This window comes from Mytilus galloprovincialis, chromosome 13 (assembly GCF_965363235.1).
Source record: "Mytilus galloprovincialis chromosome 13, xbMytGall1.hap1.1, whole genome shotgun sequence".
In the NCBI taxonomy this organism is placed as follows: Eukaryota; Metazoa; Mollusca; class Bivalvia; order Mytilida; family Mytilidae; genus Mytilus; species Mytilus galloprovincialis.
Window position 1 is genome coordinate 11774658 of NC_134850.1, and position 24158 is coordinate 11798815.

Consider the following 24158-nt stretch of genomic DNA (forward strand, 5'->3'; position numbering starts at 1 on the left):
AAAATATCGATTTACTGGTTAGAAAACTCTCACAAATGAAAACAAACATTGCTGAAATAGCGAGTGGTTTGGAAAAGACAAAACAATATGCATCCGATTACCAAACCTTTCTTGGTATTCGTAAATTGATTCCGGAGATTGAAAACCAAGAGCAGGATGTTATATCCATTGAAAGTGACCACGGGATGGCTGATGTTGATCTTCAACTGAAAATGAATAAAATTTTAGATAAGATGGAAACAAACGTATCCGAATTTGGTAGATTGGAGATATATTTTTCACCACCGACGAAATTTGCTTTACGAAAAGAGAGCCAAGGTCAAATTCTTTTAATACCTTCTTCTCGGTGTTTAAGTAAATTAAAACTTTCAAAAATCCGTTCGTTTGATATACATAAAGAGGAGTCTAAACGCGACGAAAATAATTTTATAACAGGTTGTGATATGTTTGAAGACAACCGAATAGTTCTTATCGATAAACAAAATAATAGACTTGTTATACATAAAGAAGGTTTTTTTATAAAACAAATAAGATTTGAAGATACGCCGTTAGATGTTACAATAATAGACTTAAACACAGTAGCTGTAACTTTCGTCGAGAAGAAAACAATTTCTTTGGTAGACGTGATCTCATCAAAGATACTGAAGACAATATTTTTAGTAAATAAATGTTTCGGCATCTGTTCATTTTCTGGAAAACTAGTCGTTTCATTGAATTATAAAATTATTAAAATATTGGATCGTTCTGGTACTGTCGAGTCAGCAGTTTCTAAAAAAGACAATGCAACATACTGCTCGGTTATGAATGACAAGATGTGGTATGCAGCACAAGCAAAGGGTTTGGTATACTGTTGTGATTTAAATGGAAGCGTTCAATGGAAATTCAGTTGTGGTAAATCAGACCATCCTCAAGGTATAGCGCATGATGCGTTCGGAAATGTTTTCGTGACATGTGAAAACGCTAACAAGGTGATTATAATTAATTCTAATGGAACGGAGTCCAGAGTTTTGCTGACCAGTGATGATGGATTAACTAAACCAATAGCAGTCCACTACAACCGTAAAACAGACATACTTCTTGTCTGTAATAAATTTGGACGATGTTTCATGTACAAAGTACAAGCCACAAACTAAATTAATTGGTTGCATCAGAGAACGTTTATAATCTGTTGGTGAAGAGTTTGTTGTCTTTGGAGAATAAAGACTTGTCAATAAAAAAAAAACCACTTTGTAATTAAACCTTAATGTTAAATAGATATGAATGAAGGAGGATGTGTCTGCCTAGTACATAAAAAAACAGCAACCCATCGAAAAATTAAGAGAGATATTGAAATCAAACTACGGTTTTTAACAAGAGTATCATTCTGAATTACAAACAAAAATATCCATTTCATTACCATTGCTAAATGAGGATGACACACAAAATATAATACCAAAAAGAAATAAAAGTAGCGTCAATCAAATAGAGCCAATTATATCGTTTGATATCGAGGGTTCTGAAATCTTTCATCAAGTTTGCTAGCAGATTGATATCACTCTATATATATACTCAAATTCTATCAACTAAAAAAAAAGAGAACAACCTAACTGTGAATTACAAAACAGGTGTGCACTATTCAACATTGTTTTACGTAGTTAAGTCTGTTTCCCAGACACCACAAGCAAACGGTCATCATTTAGTATATGGAATAATTATAAGTGAACATGTCCGTTTGACAATATTTACCTGACCCAAATTTTTCTTTCATGGTGTTTTTTTCTCAACATTATGATTTTTGGCAAGAAAAAAAAAGCAAAAGATCAAGTGTATTTTGTGTGAAATACTTCTTTGAAATTTTCTGGTATTGTTAAAGAGACCTTGAAGTCATTATGGATTGCTCATTGGTTAAAGTTAATTTGTTGTGGTTATGTACGCTTTCTAGATTTCATAAGCAATAGGTCAGCAATAGATTTCATTAGCCGTATATGGAATTTTGGGTCCTAAATACACTTCAAATTTGTACTTGTTTGGCTTTATAACTATTTTGATCTGAGCGTCACTGATGAGTCTTATGAAGACGAAACGCGCATCTGGCGTATTTAATTATAATCCTGGTACGTTTGACAACTATTTACACCACTAGGTCGATAGGAGTCGCAGGCTCAACAAACTAGAGGCTCTTAAAAGCCTGTGTCGCTCACCTTGCTCTATGTGCATATTCAACAAAAATTGTTTTGGTGATGGTGATGTGTTTGTAGATCTTACTTTACTGAACATTTTTGCTACTTACAATTATATTCATCTTTAATGAACTTGGCCCATTAGTTAAAGAAGAAAATATTTTGTTAATTTATGAAAATTGTTAAAAATTGACTGTAAAGGGCTATAACTCCTTAAGAGTCAACTGACCATTTTAGTCATGTTGATTTATTTGTAGATCTAACTTTGCTGAACATTATTGCTGTTTACAGTTTGTCTCTAATATTCAAGATATTAACCAAAAACTGCAAAATTTCCTTAAAATTGCCAATTCAGGGACAGCAACCCAACAACCGATTGTCCAATTTGTCTGAAATTTCAGGGCAGCTAGATGTTGACTTCATAAAGAATTCAACCCTTGTCACATTTGCTCTAAATGCTTTGGTTTCAGAGTTATAAGCCAAAATCTACATTTTACCCCTATGTTCTATTTTTAGCCATGGTGGCCATCTTGGCTGGTTGGCCAGGTCACACCAGACATTTTTCAAACTAGATACCCCAATGATGATTGTGGCCAAGTATAGTTAAATTTGACCCAGTATTTTCAGAGGAGAAAATTTTTGTAAACGATTACAAAAATTTACGAAAAATTGATATGAAATGACTATAAAGGGCAGTAACTCCTTAAGGGGTCAAGTGACCATTTTGGTCATGTCTGACTTATTTGTAGATCTTACTTTGCTGATCATTATTGCTGTTTACAGTTTATCTCTATCTATAATAATATTCAAGATATTAACCAAAAACTTCAAAATTTCCTTAATATTGCCAATTCAGGGACAGCAACGCAACAACTGATTGTCCGATTTGTCTGAAAATTTCAGGGCATAAAACTTGACCTGATGAACAATTTTACCCCTTGTCATCAACAATTTCACAACCTGTCAGATTTGCTCTAAATGCTTTGGTTTTTGAGTTATAAGCCAAAAACTGCATTTTACCCCTATGTTCTATTTTTAGCCATGGCGGCCATCTTGGTTGGTTGGCAGGGTCACGTCACACTTTTTTTAAAACTAGATACCACAATGATGATTGTGGCCAAGTTTGGATTAATTTGGCCCAGTAGTTTCTGAGAAGAAGATTTTTGTAAAAGTTAACGACGACGGTTGACGACGACTGATGACGGACGCCAAGTGATGAGAAAAGCTCACTTGGCTTTTAGGCCAGGTGAGCTAAAACAAGAATGTGTCCTCAGTACACGAATGCCCCACTCGCACTATCATTTTCCATGTTCAGTGGACCGTGAAATTCGGGTAAAAACTCTAATTTGGCATTAAAATTAGAAAGATCATATCATAGGGAACATGTGTACTAAGTTTGAAGTGGATTGGACTTCAACTTCATCAAAAACTACCTTGACCAAAAACTTTAACCTGGAGCGGGACAGACGGACGGACGGACGGACAGACAGACGGACGGACAGACGAACGGACGCACAGACCAGAAAACATAATGCCCCTCTACTATCGTAGGTGGGGCATAAAAAGATGTGGAACGACTGCCATTGAGAATACAAAGAGTATTTTGCTATGGAAATGATAGTGAAGTACAGATGATTAAACAAATCTGCCTGACAGGACTAAATGTTTAACACTTCAAACAAGATACGAACAACCTACTGTAAGTAAGATGTGTTAAGATTGCCAATGAGACAACTCTCCACAAGAGAAAAAATAACACAGAAATTCCTAATGTTCTTCTAAAACCTGTACAATCATTTAATGATAATGCATGACCAGTATTTGTTTCCTCTTGTACATGTATTCCATCTCACTGATCAAACATAAATGCCCTGAACGTTTCAGGTTGGACTGCTGATTTTCTGCACAACATCTTGTTAAAGAAAACAGACCATAAGATAGTTTCACATTATTTTATTTCAAGATATTTTTAATAACAAGAAACAAATCATTCTCATGAACAAAGTATATGTACATAATCTACATATGATTAGACATAATAAAGCAGTTATCTCCCTTTACAAGAGATTCACTCAGTTCAACTGCTAAAGAGTAGTTATCTCCCTTACAATAATTTAATTCACTGGAAATCTCTCCTTTAAAGACAAATTTTCAGAATCAGAGGAATGTCCTTTCCTCACAAGATTGAAAATGGTATTTTCCTAAATAAACCATTCTCATCTAAATAAACTATCATAGTAACCATGGTAATATACAGGTAGTTTAAAAACTATTTTTTTTCTATCTGACTAATGACTGCTTTTCTTGAAAAAAAGGTTAAGGTCAGATGAAAATTAAGAGACAATTTAAACCCTTCTATTATTTCTAGTTTTAACTTCTTATTAAACGCCAGCCTGGTGAATGATTCAACTTTAATGCATTAATTATTTCAAACAAAATAAAGAAAAAAATTATTAATGCATGTAAAAATATTCTGGATATTCATAGTAAACCCCTGAACAGTGTATTAAATTTTTTTTTTTTATAACTATAACTTTTGAAATGATGGCTATTTCTGTTTATTTTGTTAAATTATAAATCTACAAAGTTAAATTAATTCTATTAACAATGACATATGATGCTCAAACATCATGAACATCCTAGAAAGAACCTCTTTTGTGTTCATGTTTAAAAAGTTCCATTAGATATTGATGGATTCTTAGTAACATTTACTTAGCTTTAAAACTTTTTTGATTGGTGCATTGCTGATAATTCTTTTGTAGATGAAAAATATGCCCGGCATACAATGTTATAAGCCTGATATCTACTTCAACATATAGAATATGAAAAAGACGAACATTTTTTTTTTTTAATAAGAATTTATTTAAATTGTGTGACCGTCTAGTCTGTGTTATGATGTGAAATTCTAATCAAAGTGCTTTTGAGTACTGAAGGGTAAAGATTGCATTCATATTGGAGTGGGGACTAGGAATAAGACATATCATTGTATTATATATAAGCAGTATTGGGAAAGTACAACTATGAATTGGAAATATAATAATTGACAAAAAGCTATGAATTGGAGATGTGATAATTATTGACAAAAGGGGGGTACCTTCCATTTTAAATATTAATTCACCAATTACATACTTCATATATTCAGACAGACACAAGATGCATGCACCATGCATACTTTACATGTAATTTTCTTGAAAGGAATGATTATGCACATACACATTTCTCTATTATTTTGAATTTCTTAGTAAAAACAGTATAAAAAAATACCAAACTCCAAGACAAATTCAAACGCTATCAATAATCAGAACATTTGAAAAACAACTGCCATATTCCTGACTTGGTACAGGCATTTCCTTTGAGGAAAATGGTGGGTTAAGCCAGGCTTTATAGCTAGCTAAACCTCCCACTTATATAACAGTTGTTTGTACAATCATGACAATGTAGTATAATTGATGTTCATGGATAGGATGTTTAAAGGTTGTGTTAGAAGCAGTTTTTTCCCTTTCTCTCTCTCAGAAGTGGTTAAAAAGTCTTCTGCAAGAATGCAATCTTTACCATGTTTTCCCTGAACAAATAATTGTTTGTCCTAATTAATTTTAATCTATTCAATGTGGCAACACATAAATAAGGCCAGGCTGGGATAGAAAGAAGATATGAAAGAAATAAACAATACTGGAGCAGTTAAAATAACAGATCAGGAAAATGAGAATGAGAAAAGAAGATAACCATGGTAACAAAGGAAAGTTCTTGCAAATATTACAAAATAAAACCAAAATTCTTTTACATCTGATTAACTTCTACATAATTAAATTAAAAAAACAAACTTTAAACATATATAAATTCATTGCAGTGTTTCTTTCTAACAACAATGCAAATGTTTCAATCATTTTTTTTTATATGCACTTTCAGCATTTTTGGGGTTATATTCAAATTTTTCTTTGTGACAAAAAAATTGTGGAAAAAAGGTGAAAAATTTGTTTGTATATATAACTATCAATTGAAAAAAAAATAATATAAGAACTCATTACATATAATTAATGATCTCATTTCAGAGAAAACAAATTTCTACAGTTATAACCCAAACCATGTAATATACAGCTGCAACATAATGGATTGTAAACAAGCTCCTTAGAGGCATAAAGGTCCTACTCATAAATGCCCTATAACTTATATAATGATTAACACATAAACAAAAAGTACACAGTCATCATCCATTCAAACACCAATGGTTTTTATCTTTCTCTTTTGACTTTTTTCATCCATCTATTTCTTGCTTATAACATTCTCTCGTCATTCATCCATCTATTCCCCTTTTACCCACAAGCAGCAATTCACATTAGAACACAATTTAAAGGTGGTAAAACACCATTATTATGTTTAAATTTTTATGGCATATGAAGAAGTAATGATATTCATCCTCAACATCTGCACCTTATTCCTTACACATCAAAGATGGTAAAACACCTTTAGTATGTTTAAAATTTGATGGCATATGAAAAAGTAATGAAATTCATCCTCAACATCTACACAGCTTCTCACATCTCTAACTTAGTTATTTTGGGGTGTCCTGTATTTTGAGGACATTGTCACACTTCCAAAGACATTTCCATGCACTAATCTACACAGTATCACAGCCCATTCAGTCATAAAAATGCTACATCAATGTCAATCATTACTAATAATCATCATCATCATCATAACTGTCATTATTAGAAAACAAATGAACCACAAGTTCATATGTTGACATCATTAATGCTGTGTTGGGTATCTGTCTAATCAACTGAGTACCCAATCCACGATACAGTCCACGGAATCCTTCCTCTTTACCTACAGTTACAAGAGTCTGAAAGAATGATTTGTACTTTGAACCTTCCTCACGAAGTCTTGTTCTTACCACTTCTGCAAGTAAAAAATAAAACAAGATTTAAATATCTATCAAAGATTTGATTAGCATGAAACACACATTCAGGTGTGCATTCAGTGTTTGTTTTGCAATATGAACTTAAAATTAAAGGCACATTTAGGAAATATTATGAATCAGAGTTATCCTCCTTTGCCTTTAATTGTATTCAAACCATTTTTTTTCTTCAATTAAAATAGTTTTTGACAATTATGTTTACCCTGAGATCTACCCAGTTTTTAGTAGAGTTCCTGTTGCTCAACCATAAGTTTATTTTATGTTCAGTTGTGTATACATGTACTGTTAGGTCTTTTTCATTTTTTGTTTTTTTGCACATGGCGTTGTGAATCTATTTTCGTCTTATGAGTTTGAATGTCCCTTTGATGTTTTCACCTCTCTTTTACAAACATAAACATTGTTATCCTTTAATTTGAACAATAATATAACGACTTATCACATCTAATATTCAGACCCTCAAGAATAGTTAAGGACCAAAGACAGAAAATAGTGGCATACAGTTGTAGGAGTATTTCTTACCATGAGGGTAAGCCACACATGTGGCACACGTCTTCGAAATAGCACCAGCAGCCATGAAACGGAGAAAATCTGTAGCAGAACGACTATCCTGTGATCCATTATACTCTAACATTCGAGCCTTTAACGCTTCATATATCACAAAATGAATTACTGTCTCGGTAACACCAAAATATGAAGCAGTAATTCCACGGTAAAATGCTTTCACACCTTCAGTCTGGTAAATGTTTTTGACACATTGTCTGCATGTTAAACTGTTGTCCTTCCTGGAAAAAAGATTATCATAAACTATGAAGTCTAACAAATTGCTTATATTTCTTATTTAATATTTGTGTGGTTTTGTTATTTTTCAATGTGCACTAATTGTTTTTTTGATGTTCATCAAACCTCCCAATAAAACTAATTTGTTGACACAGAAACTAACACCAGATATTGAGGACCACAGCTATCTGTCATAAGCTTTACCAAGTAGTCAATAGTAAACACTTTGTGCTCAAAACACAAAGTCCAGTATTTAGACTAGTTAAGTTTTTGAGTCAGAGTATGATTAATCATATTCAAGTTTTATGACTGTTATCTGTAAAATATATTTGCAATGCTTCATAAATAATTGTGTTCCTACTTTTTAATTTTTTCAGAGTTATTCTGACCACTTAATAAAATCTAAACTGAAAATGTTTTTTTCTGAACACAGAAATTGGTACCATATTATTTACATTTATACATACTTTGAATCTAGTTGAAGTCGTGTTTTGACGAACCAGATCGGGTTGGTGAGAGTACATGCAGTGAAACCTGAAAATGAAAACAACAAACTGTATTGTCTGAAATAATCCAAATTCTTCCAACATGAAAATAACACTGCAATACCATTTTTTTTTAGAATGCAATTAAAATGTTTAGGGATTGATTATATATTTTTGGTGATAAATTAAGCACACATTTTTTTTAATTTTGCATGAAGATTGTAGGTTTATATTTTTATCAATATAATTGCTTGACAATAAAAATTCTCACATTTATCTTAAATATAAAGTTGTCAAAAATGGTTGTCCTAGAAAAATAATAAACGAACAAACAAACAAACAAAAACAACAGTGAAAATCTAGAAATAATAATAATATATTGACCATTGAATTAAAAATAAAGAAACAGAATAATGAAGCCAAAAAAAAAAGAAGAAAGAAAGAAAAGTTTTTTTAAAGGTAAAGTGCAGTTCATGAATTACTTAATCAAGTTGGCCACTTTGATAATTTATCAAATGATAAAAGAAAAGGCCCTTTTAAAATGAAGTTGTTTTTCAAATTGGAAAAATTTTCAATGCAATATTTTTATTGTCAACCATTTATATAACACAAGGCCAGGTATTCTGGTCGGTAAATAGTGCAAATAAAGATATGAGTCAGCAATTGTGCATACGCAAATCACAAAATATTAAAATAAATTATTAAAATCCTTTCATTCACTGACAGATTAAATTGTCTGCTAGATATTCATACATTCTAGATTCCAAGCAATGTTTTTTTGTATGCTAAAACTGAATTTTCAGTCATCTGTTCGAGGGAAAAACATACTTTTTTTCAATTAACCACAATTAATTTTTGAAAATAGCAATTTGAAATGCAGAAATATCCAAATCTTTTTTCACATATTTATTTTTCTTTCTTCCTACATTACCTATTTTATTTTAATTTTTTTTTGCACATGCATTCAAAATACCTTACATGAATATTAGTAATGAATTTATCGGGAGGTTGTACGAGATGGGTTGATATGAATCATGCACATTCATGAGTTATGCCCCTTATTTATAGTTAAGCTTTTTAAAGCCTACTCAAGGATGACAATGCCATCTAGGCATTCCAGTTTATCTAGCTCTCTTTCTGTGACAACAATTCTTTCACCAAAAAAATTTTGTATTTCAATTTAAGGTGTCAAATACAACCAGTTCAAATTAAGCCTGCGACTTGCACCCGTTTTAAACACAAAATAAATATATATGCATCAACATATGCTAAATCAATGCAGATTGTTCATATTAATAAATTGTTCGTTGATCAACACAATACGGAGCGGCTTTTCCACCATGAACGCACAAACAATCTCCATCCTGCGGCACGAATAAGGCTACAAAATTCACACACAGAGATATAACAATATTATATATATATAGATATATGTCACAATCTATAAATGGTTGAGTGTTTTGCAGGCATAAACTTGACCAGTTGTAAATAACACCAAAAATTGAAATTTCACAAAAAAATGAATGTCTTACCCAACCAGTGTTCATGAAACACTGGTCAAGGATGTCTGAGCTATAAATAGCTTCCCCAAGTCTGTGCTATAAATAGCATTCAATGGATCACAGGTTTATCCGGGATTCTTTCTGAAAAGACTTTTATTTAGGATTTCTGATGTTGCAGTCAAAACATTTTAAAACACAATTTCTAATTCATAGACATACAACTTTAAAGTTAAACAATGCTAATATTTCAATGAAATTCAAAGAGTTTTTTTTCTAACCTTCACAATGAATTTCTAGCATTTCTATATAATAAAATTTCAGTTTGTCATCATGATCATATTTATGAAACAGAACATACATGTGACACACACTTTTTTTAATTGTGTTAATTTTGAACATTTTTTGTTACTTGTCGTAACAATCATGTGTATTTTTTTCTTCTCAAATTGATTGATTTTACTTTATTATCCATGTTCCATTCCATTCTTCACATTGTCTCACCCAAAACATTTTACCAATTTTTTTCATCAACAATATTTTTTCGCTTTTTTTGGTTAAACACGAAAATTAAATATCAAATAGTGTTCTTGCCAAAGACTGATTTTTTGTATCATGTGAAGGAAACACATATAAAGAATAAAATACAATCATTTTACGCTTTTGACAAATTTAAAACCAATGTCAATGTATTGCAAATATTTTGCCTACTTGGATTTTTGTCACATTTGTAAATTTGAAAGACCCAGGTATCCTCCCCTTGCAAAAGATCCTTAATCACTCAAGTTGTCTCAGCAATTAAACTGGTTGGTATCACAATGTGAAATGTAAATACAGTTTAATTTCAATTGATAAACATGAAATATAGACTCCAACCCTTCATAAATTTCAAGTGAATTTTACATATACACAAAAATATGTCTTTACTTAACTCCTTTCAAAGTTACCATATAGAATATGAAATAGGTATCCAATCTGCACCAGATTTGTTAGACACCACCACACTTGGTTAAGAGTAGTTAAGTTAATTTATATTTCTTGTCCAAACTAATGTGATGGATGGACAGACAGACGGACAGGACATTATAATTACATACAATATTTTCCCCGTTAAATCATTTAAACCTGCATTAAAAGGTCACCACTGGATCCATAGAAAACTGACCTTTAAATTAGGTTCAAATGCATTAATATAACTACAGCCGCAACAATAATGATATGAGTTGCATTAACATGAAAATTTGAGACAATATTAGACAATGAAAGTCTCTAAACAGGTTAAACCAAGCATTTTGTTTTAATTGTAAGTTGTTCCAAAGACTTTCATGTTTTCAAGAACATAGTTTGATCAGAATTTTGAAAAACAGATTATACAATCAAAACTAAAAATGTCCTGAAATTCAGTTTAGAATGAAACCTGTGGGCTCAAAATGACTAACATCTAAAATTAACAAATTTAATGAACACATAGTGCATACACTTTTGTATTTTGTAGTTAAAATAAAACAAATATAAATTTTAGATATTGTCTCTTAAAACTCAACCGATATTTGCCAATCCATCACTCAAGCAAGCAGCTGTCATACAACGTTTAATGCAAATTCTTGCTGTTGATTTTTGTGGGTTTTTTTTAATTTGAGTTATCTCCCTTTGACCATAATTGGTACCAACCTGCAGTAACTGCTGAGCCAATATGGACTAGAGGAGTTTCTGGGTTCATCACTGTATTTAAATAATTCTTCATGTTGGCATAGGAGAAAAAATATATTGCCCTGAAAAAGAAAATAGAAATAAGGTTACATGTCATTCATGAATCTAACTAATGAATTATTGAAACAACAAATGACCCAAAAATATGAACATTATCATTTATTTTATATACATTTGTACATATACATGGAAATAGTATTTCTCTCTTTAAAAGCTTACAAGTTCATTTCAACTTTTAATCAGGACTATGTCAATTTCCTAGATGTTTTTGATTATAGTTCTTTATCAAATTAAGTTGTTTTTTTGTGTGTAAATCTTTTAATTAAGGTGACTGGACTAAGTTCATATTTTCTGGTTTTGTTTGGTTGTAATGGTCGTGATCTCAGTTAGTCATTGTAGCATAAGTTTACCTAACATGCCTAACATGACTTTTTATTAATTATATTCAACAAAATTTCTTATTATTAATGATGCATTTTTGGCCTATAAAAAACAGCCTGATACTGAACTGAACCAGTATTGGCTGGAAATTACTGTCAACTCTTTTATTTAGTTTGTGAGTTAATCATTCTATTAAAACATTATTAACCACAATAATAAAATGTGCTAAATCGTAATTACAGAGTACATAGTTATTCATTTTTTGATAAATCAAAATCATTGGCCTGGTCTATATGGATATTTTATCAACCTAAGCTGTTGGGCCTCTTTTTTTTTTAAATGTGTTGAAGGTAGACTAGATTCAATGTATAAATGTGGTCTATTTTAAGTTTAAAGAATTGGTATATAATCTTAAACTTAGTAACCTGCATTTAATGTAAATATTGCTTTTAAAACAACTTTATTAAATTCAAATCTGTTTAATCTATTAGTAAGGCAGACAAAATAATAAATTGATACATGTATTATACTAAACATGGTTACTAGATAAATTCAAACCCATGGATCTGACCTACTGGCACAATTTTCACCTGTACAAATTTACCTTCGTCAAGTACAGGTAAACCCATTTAAACAATATCTACATGTATTTAGGGAATTGGGACTGAAGATTTTCTGCTGATTAGACACAATTAATCTGACTGTTTAAGGGTTAAATTACTAAACAAACTCATTGTTCGTATATTCCAGATTCCAGATTGGACTAGTTAACGGCAAATGCATGGTTGGGTTTAAAAGGCTTGTCAAAGTACATGTATGTTGTTTTCAACAAATTCTTGCCAAGTAGCCAGACATTTGGTACAATAAATAGTATTATCAGGTCACAAAACAAGTTGACTAACTACAATCAAATTTACAATTCATTGGGCACGTGATCTTTCAAACTCTGCCAAATTAGCCATTATTTCACCCACACCATTTAATGGAAAAATTCTACCCTGGACAATGGCCAAAGTTGATGTTTGGTTTTGTTTACTGTAAGTGCATATCAATAATGACGTGTGAAAACGAACCCTTTTCAACACAGATGTTTATATTTTTCAATCCTGGTTTTTAATTTCTAAAAAAGACAAACAACTTTATATTTCATATAAAAAAGGATCTCAAACCAGCAATTTTAATATGTACCTGATCATCTATATGATAAAGGCGATACTGCACAAATAACTAAAATTTATTTTAAATTATGAAAGTCTTCAGATTTGTACATCATTATAGAACATGCTGAATATAACATGTATAAGGTGGTTAATATAGATATAAAAATTGATGTTATTATATATTATAATAGATCTATTATAATAATATATAATAACATAAATATTTATCAAACATACCATTATTTCAAAAGTATATAATTTGCAAAGTTAAGGATATCTATAGAATAAAAATTAACCTGATTTAACGGCCAATTTAATTAAATAACTGTTTTGACTGTTCATTTTTTTGTTGCAACATAACATGTTAGATATAACATTAAGATAATGATAAATATATATATAGTAGTTATTTATATTCACAGGGTCATACCCTCATAATATTATTAATCAGTTAATTAGCTCCTCATAATATCTGTACCGATAACATTCCAACATGACATGCATCAGTCAGAATTAAGTGAAGGTCATATTTATGTTTTATGCTTATCTTGTTCAAAATAAACCAAAGACATGTCTACATGTATCATAGTAATAGATGATTCAGGTACTGGAAAAATACTGCAAAAAATACTGCACAAGTGTGATGCATGATCAAACCAACCACAATGGATGTAAATTGTACATGTATCTCTCCACACAATGTACAGTTCACATGGTCATGATTTTATGAAAAATCGGAAAGTTATAGTTTTTCAGAGTAAATTATGAAAAATCTTTTTTATAATGGCTTTCATTTATTCATGTATATATCTGTATTAGAAATATCCAAAATGAAAATACATGCAACCATTTTCCCTTTATCTCTTGAAAGTGTTTTTTTTTTTTACTGAAAGTCTATATCATGTCCTTAGAATGTCCCCATTTTAATAAATCTTTAAATTGGAAGGCTTAATATAGAAGTCCATCTCCCCTTCATTTTAAACACGTAAATCTAAACTGTCATTTGCCAAATAATTATGAAACAGGTTTATATCTGATTTCAGTATTTTTTCATTTTTCTCTTTGTACTGTTTTCTCTCTCACTGAATGCTATCTATAGCTTTGCTTTAAAGTCCATGTCCCCTCTTTTTAAATCTTGAATTAAACATGTTAAACTTAATAAAAGTCAAATAATTAAAAACCAGGTTAATTAAGTTTATTAAAACTTTGCACCAGGTAATTCTCTGTTAAACTAATTCTATTTATAAAGTAATTTAAATGCATATATAATATATACACGTTGTATGGTAGTCAACCCATAATTTCCATTCACTGTGTTCATTCATTAGTGGAAAATTCCCACAAACCAAAACACATGATATGTACGAAGACGAGTTGTAAAAAAATTCCTTCCTGTCATTAAATGTACAATGAAAAATTGGCCATGCTTCATTTTTGTGTTTGTCTAATTTTTGGTAAATAAATATGACCTACATTTTTTTTGTAAAAACTTGAATACAAGTCTGTAAAATCAGATATAAATTAATCATTCATTCATTGTGCACTTAACATTTGAATGCATGTCTGTATTATAAATGCAATTAATTGAACACTTCTAAAAGTAATAAAGGCTTTTCAGTACTTTTCTATTCTATTGAATTTGAAAACTTTGTAAAGTAAAAATAAATGTGGACTAAAAATTTCCCCTTATACTGTGACCACAGCTTGTCAATGACAGTGAGAGGTTGGAAAATGAACAGGACTTTAACCTATGTACACAGCTTCAGTTAACTCAGTGATGGTGAAATTCTGATGAGGTCCAAAAGTCCCGATGGTGCCTTTACTAATGAAATTAAAAATTTAAAGTAAAAGATAAATTTGTGGTTACAGAAATATGCAATATGATAAAATCAAGTTTTAATTGCGTAAAAAAGGTCCTTTATTTGATTTGTTAATACATTTCTACATGAGGCATAACTTTTATGAAAAAAATGATGAAGGGGAAAACAAATTAAAATTTCATAAAATTTCCAAATAAAAATTAGTCTTTGAAACAATGCTATTTTCATGTTCATAATCTGATAAAAACTATGTCAGCATTATAAATACTGAATAAGGCATTACACGTATTTCAATATCCGTGACAAACTTAGCCGTACAAGTACTTTGTAAGTGAAATACTCTTGAGTGACTAAGATAATGACTGAAAACTTTACATTCATTTTCAGGACAACAAGTACTACTTATTTCAAGGTTTAATACTGTGTAACACTAATCTAGTTTATCTACAGACTTTTATCTTGTTTATTGTATAAATATGTATCAACTATATGGAATCCATGCAGACAGTTGCATATATTTATAAATTTAGCAGGAATTCAAATTTGGCCTTCAGTCACAAAGATAACCTAATTTTCAAATTTCAATTTCACAAACAAGCTGACGTCAGTGCTATTTGATAAAACATTTCACAAACAAGCTTACGTCAGTGCTATTTGATAAGACATGTAAGACAACACTTCAAATGCTAACGATTTGATTTTGAAAAAAGAAATTGAGAAAAAATCTTGGTCTACAAATCATTATGGCTAATTATATATATACATGTAAAAGCCAAAGAAATTTTAATCAATATAAACATGATAAATAAAGGATTTTTTATGAAGTGCAAAGTTAATACGTTATGCAGTATGCAAACATGACAAATGGAAAACTTTTTAATAGACTTGGGAAATGTATATTTTAAATTCAAAAAAGAAATCTTATATACATAGGTATACAAATATCATGTACATTGTATATACGTTGATATTCACAAAGTGTTTTTGGAAAATTTCAGGACCAAAAATCTGTCCATTTAATTAAAGTATAGTGCACATTAATAAAATAGAAAAAAAACAGATTTTTAAATTGCATTTCATTTCAGTGATATTTTTTATTTATCCTTGCTATAAATTACAATTGCTTATTAATTCTGTGTTTGTACCAAGTCTGATTAAAAATATAAGTGATTATTTGTATTAAAAAATTTATTTATTTTGTCCTTTACGAAATTTCCTGTTGATGGATGATCAGTGTTAAACTTATTCACAAGTTAAATAGCATGTACAAACAAGCTGTAGTCTTTAACTACTGTCAGACCATATCAAAATAAGAAGATGTGGTATGATTGCTAATGAGACAACTGTCCACCAAAGTTCAAATGAAGTTGTTGGTAGCAGGTTTTTGGTTCAAGTGTTAGTGATCAATTTTATTGTATATATAAATTCTAAAATTTTCAATTGTTAGTTTTAAATGATGTTTTATCTTTCTGTTTTTATATTAGGACTTATGACTTTATTACTAGCATGCAGTGTTTACTTTATTATTCCTGTATTTTAGTTCATTGACTCATCGGATTATAACAATAGAAATTGATCATCCAACTTAAAATGACCCCTGGAAGATTTCTTAATTCTAAAATCTTGAGGCTAATTATACACTCAAGTTAAGTTTAAATACACAATTATTTCATAAACAACTTATATGTCTATTACTATAGAAGAGGTTACACAATATGTTTTAACTGATATCCAGCATTACATCATGTTATTTATACATTTACGTCATATTATGCTTTCTTCATGTTGCACAGATTCTGTTTACACTCATAAACATGCAAATTCCTGAATACTGCCCAAAGGATTTATCTAACCGCAATTTTATGCAACTATTATGTATTATGCATTTTGGCTGTAAATTACTGCAACATGCCTACACCAGTGTTAATATCAATCAAAGTCAATGTTTATCATGTTTATTTTCTTTTTATCTTGTCTTATTTGATGCACATTTAATTTGAAGACCATGGAATCATGTAAAACATTGAATTAAAGACATTATAAATTTAGTTTGATGTCACAAAAGTTTCAAGGATGTTTCCAGTAGACTAAATTTTTTTACATATGTAAGGAATTTTACAAAGAAAAAGAAAATGTGGATATTTGTATAATAATAACAGTGTTCCAGCTTGATTGTGGTCACAGTGTGGTCAGTCTGCTCTTTCCTAACTTCCATTTGTGCCCTATTCTAGAAGTTTATGCCTTTATTGTTGTATAATTTTGATGAGAATACGATTATTCTACCTGTCTTCATGTTATTGACAAGTTAATGACCCTCAGCTATATCTTATTTTCAATAAACCCAAATCGTATAACAGAACAGTAAAGAGTTACATTATTCTGAAATTAGAGCTTTCTTTGTTAATGAAAATTGTGACATCACAGCCATTGGAAAGATAATCATGTACTAGTGATTTAATTCTACAGCTATTTTAAGTCTTGACAAGAACACTCAAATATTAGACAGTGCAGTTTTAATTATAATATTTTGAGACTTGAGCTTTTTCTTTAAAAAAAAAAAAGACAGCCATTGTAAAGACAATTGTGATTGCAAAAACTTTAAAATTAGACATGCAAAATTGGAAAGTTATCTATTTTTAACAAAATGCAACATTGCAAAACAGGTTTACCAATAACCAATGTAGAACTTTCTTAATATAGCTATAAAGTCCAGTAACTCATTCAAAACAGCAAAAAATCAATATTTACTTAATGAAAATTCCATACAACCTTTTACTATTTTTAGTTCTTAAGAATGTCAAGGTTATTCTATATTTATTCAATCCAGCAAAAAACAATATCTACTAGTCTGAACTTCAGGCATTCAGTTTTAATATTCCAAATATACTTTAGCACTACTGATTTTATTTGCAATGTTTTATTAAGTTACTCTTTTCCATATATTACACAGACTATAACTCAATTGACTGGTTTTCGCTTTGAATTACATTTATTTAAACAGCCCAAGATTGTGGATGACCTCCTTACTTCCAGTCCATCTGCCATTTTTTTGTCCACTGTCTAAACCTCTATGACTGAGTATGAGACTCAATTTGTCTGAGAACTTTTAACTACATTTGATACACCAGATACATTTTATGTACATGCTTTACAAATGTACCAAGGCAAGTATGTGAACTAGAGCTAGCTACAGACTACAGTGGGTTCAAATTTTTGTGGAAATGGAAAATGCCTATACAAAACTGAAGGGGGGGGGGGTTCAAACATCACGAAATCATAGAATAATTTAGTTGACAGTAACAAACATACATATACTTTTGATTTTGGCCATTCCTTGAATTTAAGTGCTATAACAACTTACCTAGAGGGCGCTACACCAATTAAGTTTGGACCTAGTCCCTTGAATAACCCGTTTACACCTTCTGTTTGGACTATGTGTCTGTAAAAAAAGAAATAAAATACAATTGATTCAATGAGGCAAACTAGTCATTATGACTCTATGCATTTTTGTCTCATTGATATTTCAAGGACTACGTATACCTTGTAAGCATTATAAAAACACAATATTAATGGATCATAGAAATTACAAGGACAACGTGCGAAGGATTGTATACAACCATCATAAAAATACAAACACTAATTAGAATTTAGCAAGAAAACTGTGATGTATTGATTGTAAAAAATCAAATACAGCCACCACCTAATCGTGTTAAAATTGCAATATCACAAAAAAAAAGTAAGGATGGAGAGTTGTCTCCTTGGCACTCATACCCCATCTTAAAAAGAACTTCCTATATCTACATGTATCTTCAATGAATTTGGTGTCTGTCCTTCATTGTCCTTGATTTTTGTTTACATAGTTTTTTTTTATCAATCACATAAAGATTACGAGTCACCTGATAAAAGAAGTACAAGCAGTCATTACAATAGATCAATGCTCCTACACGAACACATAAATTTATCTTTTGGGTAAAATTAAACTTGATCAAACACATTAATATTGCATTTGCATGTGCATTCAAGGTTGTCTAAGCTCAATGCACTTTAAAAGTAGGTAATTATCAAAATTAGATCAATTAAATCTTCACCACTTTCATGTATTTACAAATTGACATTGCACTTTAAGCCAACATACATGAGCAATCTTTTCATTAGTTTTCTATTTTGAGTTCAATGTTGTAAGCTTTAAAATGACTTTTAGATCAAATCTAAGATATACATTCTGTATTGTAGGATTATGTAAAATTCTTTTTTCATCCTTAGCTGTTCTTTCAATATCCTGTTTTTCTAATTTAAGATAAAAGTACGTTTCAATCATGTGACAAACACCTAGGTCATGAATATACTGCATGATGATCAATCAATAAAATAAACCTTGTTGGATGTACAGATGTAGCATTGTCAATAAATAATGGCACAAATCTAGCCATTTTGAAGGGGGGGGGGGGGGGGTTCAATCCCCAGAACATAATGCTGCATACAAACATGACAGAAAATGCTTTAAAAATTTGAATATTGAGTTTTCTATTTTTGTGATAACCTCTCCTAATTCTGCAAAGAATGCAACACATAAAACATCTATAAATTACTACAAATATACAGTACACTGTAGACTTTTATACTTACTTTAAACATTTCATAAGACTAACATGTGATTTTGTATGGTGATAACCGTTCTGTAACAACTGAGTGTCTGCCGAGACAGTGCCAGCAGTTGTGTATAGTTGTACATTAGGGACGTATGTAGTGGTGTGTGACTGTATATAGGCAGGGTGGAACTGTGCCACTGAGGACTGCAGACGTGTTTTCACAACTTCCAAAGGACATGTTGCTATGGCACCTACTGTACCTCCAACACTGAAATAGAAATAGTTTCAAATTGACTTTTCAGTTTGACTTCTGACATTCAATGGCCCTTAGAAAGTCACAATAAGGTTGTCAGACTTCAGAGCAATCTCTAACTTCTCAAAAATAAGATAATAAATATTCAATTTTACTTTTAAATCAGTTGCAACCCCCCTTTTTCTATTCAAATATACTGAGTAAACAATTGATAAAAGTTTATCATGTTTGCGCTAACTAGGTGAATAATTTCGATGACCTTATGTATATATAAGTCAGCCACACATATTTCGATGAACTTAAACAAATTTAAAACAGGTAAATATTTTCATTTTTGTTTGACCACAATGTCAACAATGACAGATAAGACCGATCTAAGACTGACAAGATTAGGGAAACAAATGTTTTAAAAACTCAGTCAAATGTCAAGGCCTTTGATCGACTAATATATTATAGATAAATATACATGAAAGCAGGACATGTGACAACAATTGATTTAAGCCTTGTTATTTCTTTAACAGTTAATCATGAAATCAATTGTGGTAGTCATATGCCATTTGGTAATAAAATAGTGTCCCTCGTATGCTTCTGGTCCTAAATCTTAGCCGTCATAAAATAGTGTCCCTCGTATGCCTCTGGCCCTAAATATTTGCCGTCCTAAAATAGTGTCCCTCTTATGTCTCTGTCCCTTAATCTTAGTCATCATAAAATAGTGTCCCTCTTACATGTATGTCTCTGTTTCTTAATCTTAGCCGTCATAAAATAGTGTCCCTCTTATGTCTCTGTCCCTTAGTCATCATAAAATAGTGTCCCTCTTATAAATCATGCTTATGCCTCTGCCCCTAAATCTTAGCCAGCAGTCTACACAATAAAATTTTGACTGCACAAGCCCAAAGCCTAATTTTAAGAAAATTTAAGTTGGATTAATATTTTGGCTTGTAGGAATTTTACAAGCTTACATGGGGCATGGGCTTGTGGACTTGTGGTTAAGACAGAGCCAGAATGCTTGAACTTATAATTACTTATTTATGCAAGTAAATGTAGCTCTGTTTTCACATGTACAAGTAACATGTGATCACCATAATAAGATGGTGTTTTTCCATCTGAAGAGGTTTTTGAACCTCATCAGGTTAAGATAACCTCCATGTAGATGAACTACTACACTTTGACATCACCTGGGGTTAATTAGGGTGACCGACCATAATTCATAATTATAAATTTAAATGATAAGCATATTCATAAATTGTACACAAGATATATTTATGACTTTACTGTTATTCAGAATTCTTTTTTCAAGGGTACATAGAATTAGTAATCATCTCAGATGAAAGACATTTTTAAAAGCAAGGTCATCATGGTCATGGCAGATAATTTTTTTTATATATATATACATTTTGTATCAAGGTTTTGTCCCACGAGCACTGAAATTCTAAAAAAATATTTCCACAAGACTGAATGTTTTTTGTCTATTGAGCATCATTATTTCACTCTAGATTTTGAGTATTGGCAGTAATAATGCACATAACATTTCCATTATGTATTAATAGAATATTTATCAATAGTTACTGTAAACAGAAAACAATGGGAAACACATCATAAAGTATATTGTGATCACATGAAGCTTGATACCAGATTGCATGAACTCTGATTTGTAAACAAGTATATATACATATATATATACCCCTTCCTTTAATTTCAAACCAGTCAGTCAGGGGTAAAATTTAGTTCTTGAAACATTTTTTATTTCAATTTAACATCAAAAGAAAATGAGGCAATTCTTATTTGAAACGTGGAAAATATTCTTATCTGATCCATCTCCAATTTTTCAAATATGACTAGATTTTTAAACATGTTAAATGACACAAAATAATCCCCAATTTATAACAGCCAATAGGGCAAATAAAGTTCAAACTCATGTAATGTAATATAATCAAGGTCAAGGGCAGTTACTGACCACTGTAAGAAACGTGATCAAATAAACATCAGGGTATAGTGAAACGTGATCAAAAAAACAAACACTAGCCACGTGTATAAATAGGTCAACAGTTCTTATTTCTTTGAACAAACTAGTAATGTCCACAAGTATAAATAGGTGACCATTTAAAACTTCTTATCAAAATTATCAGATAACAGGTAATACCTACGTGATGTAGTCATAGTTTTTTATTAATCACTATAGTACACAATGTACATTAGTTTAAAGACTTTAAAGTTTGGATAAAAAAATATTTCCACAAGACTGAATGTTTTTTTGTCTATTGAGCATCATTATTTCACTCTAGATCTTGAGTATTGGCAATAACAATGCACATAACATTTCCATTATGTATTAATAGAATATTTATCAATAGTTACTGTAAACAGAAAATGCATCATAAAGTATATCTGATCACATGAAGCTTGATACCAGATTGCATGAAGCTCTGGTTTGTAAACAAGTATATACATATATATATATCCCCCTTCCTTTAATTTCAAACCCGTCATTCAGGGGTATAATTTAGTTCTTGAAACATTTTTTATTTTATATCTGGTTGTCCCTGAAGAAAAACTGCTGGTCCTCACTACTTTTTCTATTACAAAATACCAAAATTATGTCAGACTCCTTTGTAAATTTTTGTGGTCAAAATCCTTAAACCACTACTTTTCGAGAACATAAACATGATAAATAGTGCAAAACAAAATGCTTAATAGAAATCTGGCTACAGCCATTACTGACCAGTCAGTGTCAAGAATCAGCATTATCCTTACATCATTTGTTTGTATATTACAAGATATTGTATTTTGTAAACTTAACATACCTTCCAGCCAGTAGAGAAGTAACATCAAAAGGAAATGAAGTAATTCTTATTTGAAACGTGGAAAATATTCTCATCTGATCAATCTCCAATTTTTCAAACATGACTAGATTTTTAAATGACACAAAATAATTCCCAATTTATAACAGGTTATTGGTTGCTCATCACTAGCATGTAAAATGTTGTTTTAAAAAATAATTCCCAATTTATAACAGCCAATAGGGCAAATAAAGTTCAAACTCATGTAATGTAATATAATCAAGGTCAAGGGCAGTTACTGACCACTGTAAGAAACGTGATCAAAGAAACATCAGGGTATAGTGAAACGTGATCAAATAAACAAACGTGATCAAATAAACAAACACTAGCCACATGTATAAATAGGTCAACTGTTCTTATTTCTTTGAACAAACTAGTAATGTCCACATGTATGAATAGGTGACCATTTAAAACTTCTTATCAAAATTATCAGATAACAGGTAATACCTAGTGATGTACAGTCATTGCTTTTTATTAAATCACTATAGTACACAATGTACATTCCACAAGACTGAATGTTTTTTGTCTATTGAGCATCATTATTTCACTCTAGATCTTGAGTATTGGCAATAACAATGCACATAACATTTCCATTATGTATTAATAGAATATTTATCAATAGTTACTGTAAACAGAAAATGCATCATAAAGTATATCTGATCACATATGCATGAAGCTTGATACCAGATTGCATGAAGCTCTGGTTTGTAAACAAGTATATATATATATATATCCCCCTTCCTTTAATTTCAAACCCGTCATTCAGGGGTATAATTTAGTTCTTGAAACATTTTTTATTTTATATCTGGTTGTCACTGAAGAAAAACTGCTGGTCCTCACTACTTTTTCTATTACAAAATACCAAAATTATGTCAGACTCCTTTGTAAATTTTTGTGGTCAAATCCTTAAACCACTACTTTTCGAGAACATAAACATGATACATGTAAATAGTGCCAAACAAAATGCTTAATAGAAACCTGGCTACAGCCATTACTGACCAGTTAGTGTCAAGAATCAGTATTATCCTTACATCATTTTTTGGTACATTACAAGATATTGTATTTTGTAAACTTAACATACCTTCCAGCCAGTAGAGAAGTAACATCAAAAGGAAATGAGGCAATTCTTATTTCAAACGTGGAAAATATTCTTATCTGATCTATCTCCAATTATTCAAACATGACTAGATTTTTAAATGACACAAAATAATTCCCAATTTATAACAGCCAATACTGGCAATAGGTCAAATAAAGTTCAAACACATGTAATGTAATATAATCAAGTACTGACCACTGTAAGAAACGTGATCAAATAAACATCAGGGTTTAGTGAAACGTGATCATATAAACAAACACTAGCCATGTGTATAGTCCAACAGTTCTTATTTCTTTGAACAAACTAGTAAGGTGACCATTTAAAACTTCTTATCAAAATTATCAGATAACAGGTAATACCTAGTGATGTACTGTCATTGTTTTTTATTAATCACTATAGTACACAATGTACATTAGATTATTAATTAAAGACTTTAAAGTTTGGATAAAAAAATATTTCCACAAGACTGAATGTTTT

At 30.6% G+C, this 24158-nt stretch overlaps 1 protein-coding gene across 3 annotated transcripts in view; it reads right to left on the reverse strand.

Annotated features, from left to right (window-relative positions):
• Positions 1–4097: 4097 nt before the first annotated feature.
• Positions 4098–24158, reverse strand: part of LOC143057296 (solute carrier family 25 member 36-like) — a 29802-nt gene continuing 9741 nt past the window's right edge. For 2 of the 3 annotated variants that reach the window (XM_076230591.1, XM_076230592.1), the window contains exons 2-7: positions 19533–19763; positions 18268–18345; positions 11507–11607; positions 8319–8385; positions 7594–7856; positions 4098–7055 (exon numbers count right to left, since the gene is read on the reverse strand). In XM_076230591.1, coding sequence (XP_076086706.1) covers positions 6832–7055; positions 7594–7856; positions 8319–8385; positions 11507–11607; positions 18268–18345; positions 19533–19763 — 964 coding nt within the window. In that variant the 3' untranslated portion in view covers positions 4098–6831. Of the gene's footprint in view, positions 7056–7593; positions 7857–8318; positions 8386–11506; positions 11608–18267; positions 18346–19532; positions 19764–22549; positions 22673–24158 lie in introns of those variants that run through there. The other variant, XM_076230590.1, reaches the window with a different exon arrangement.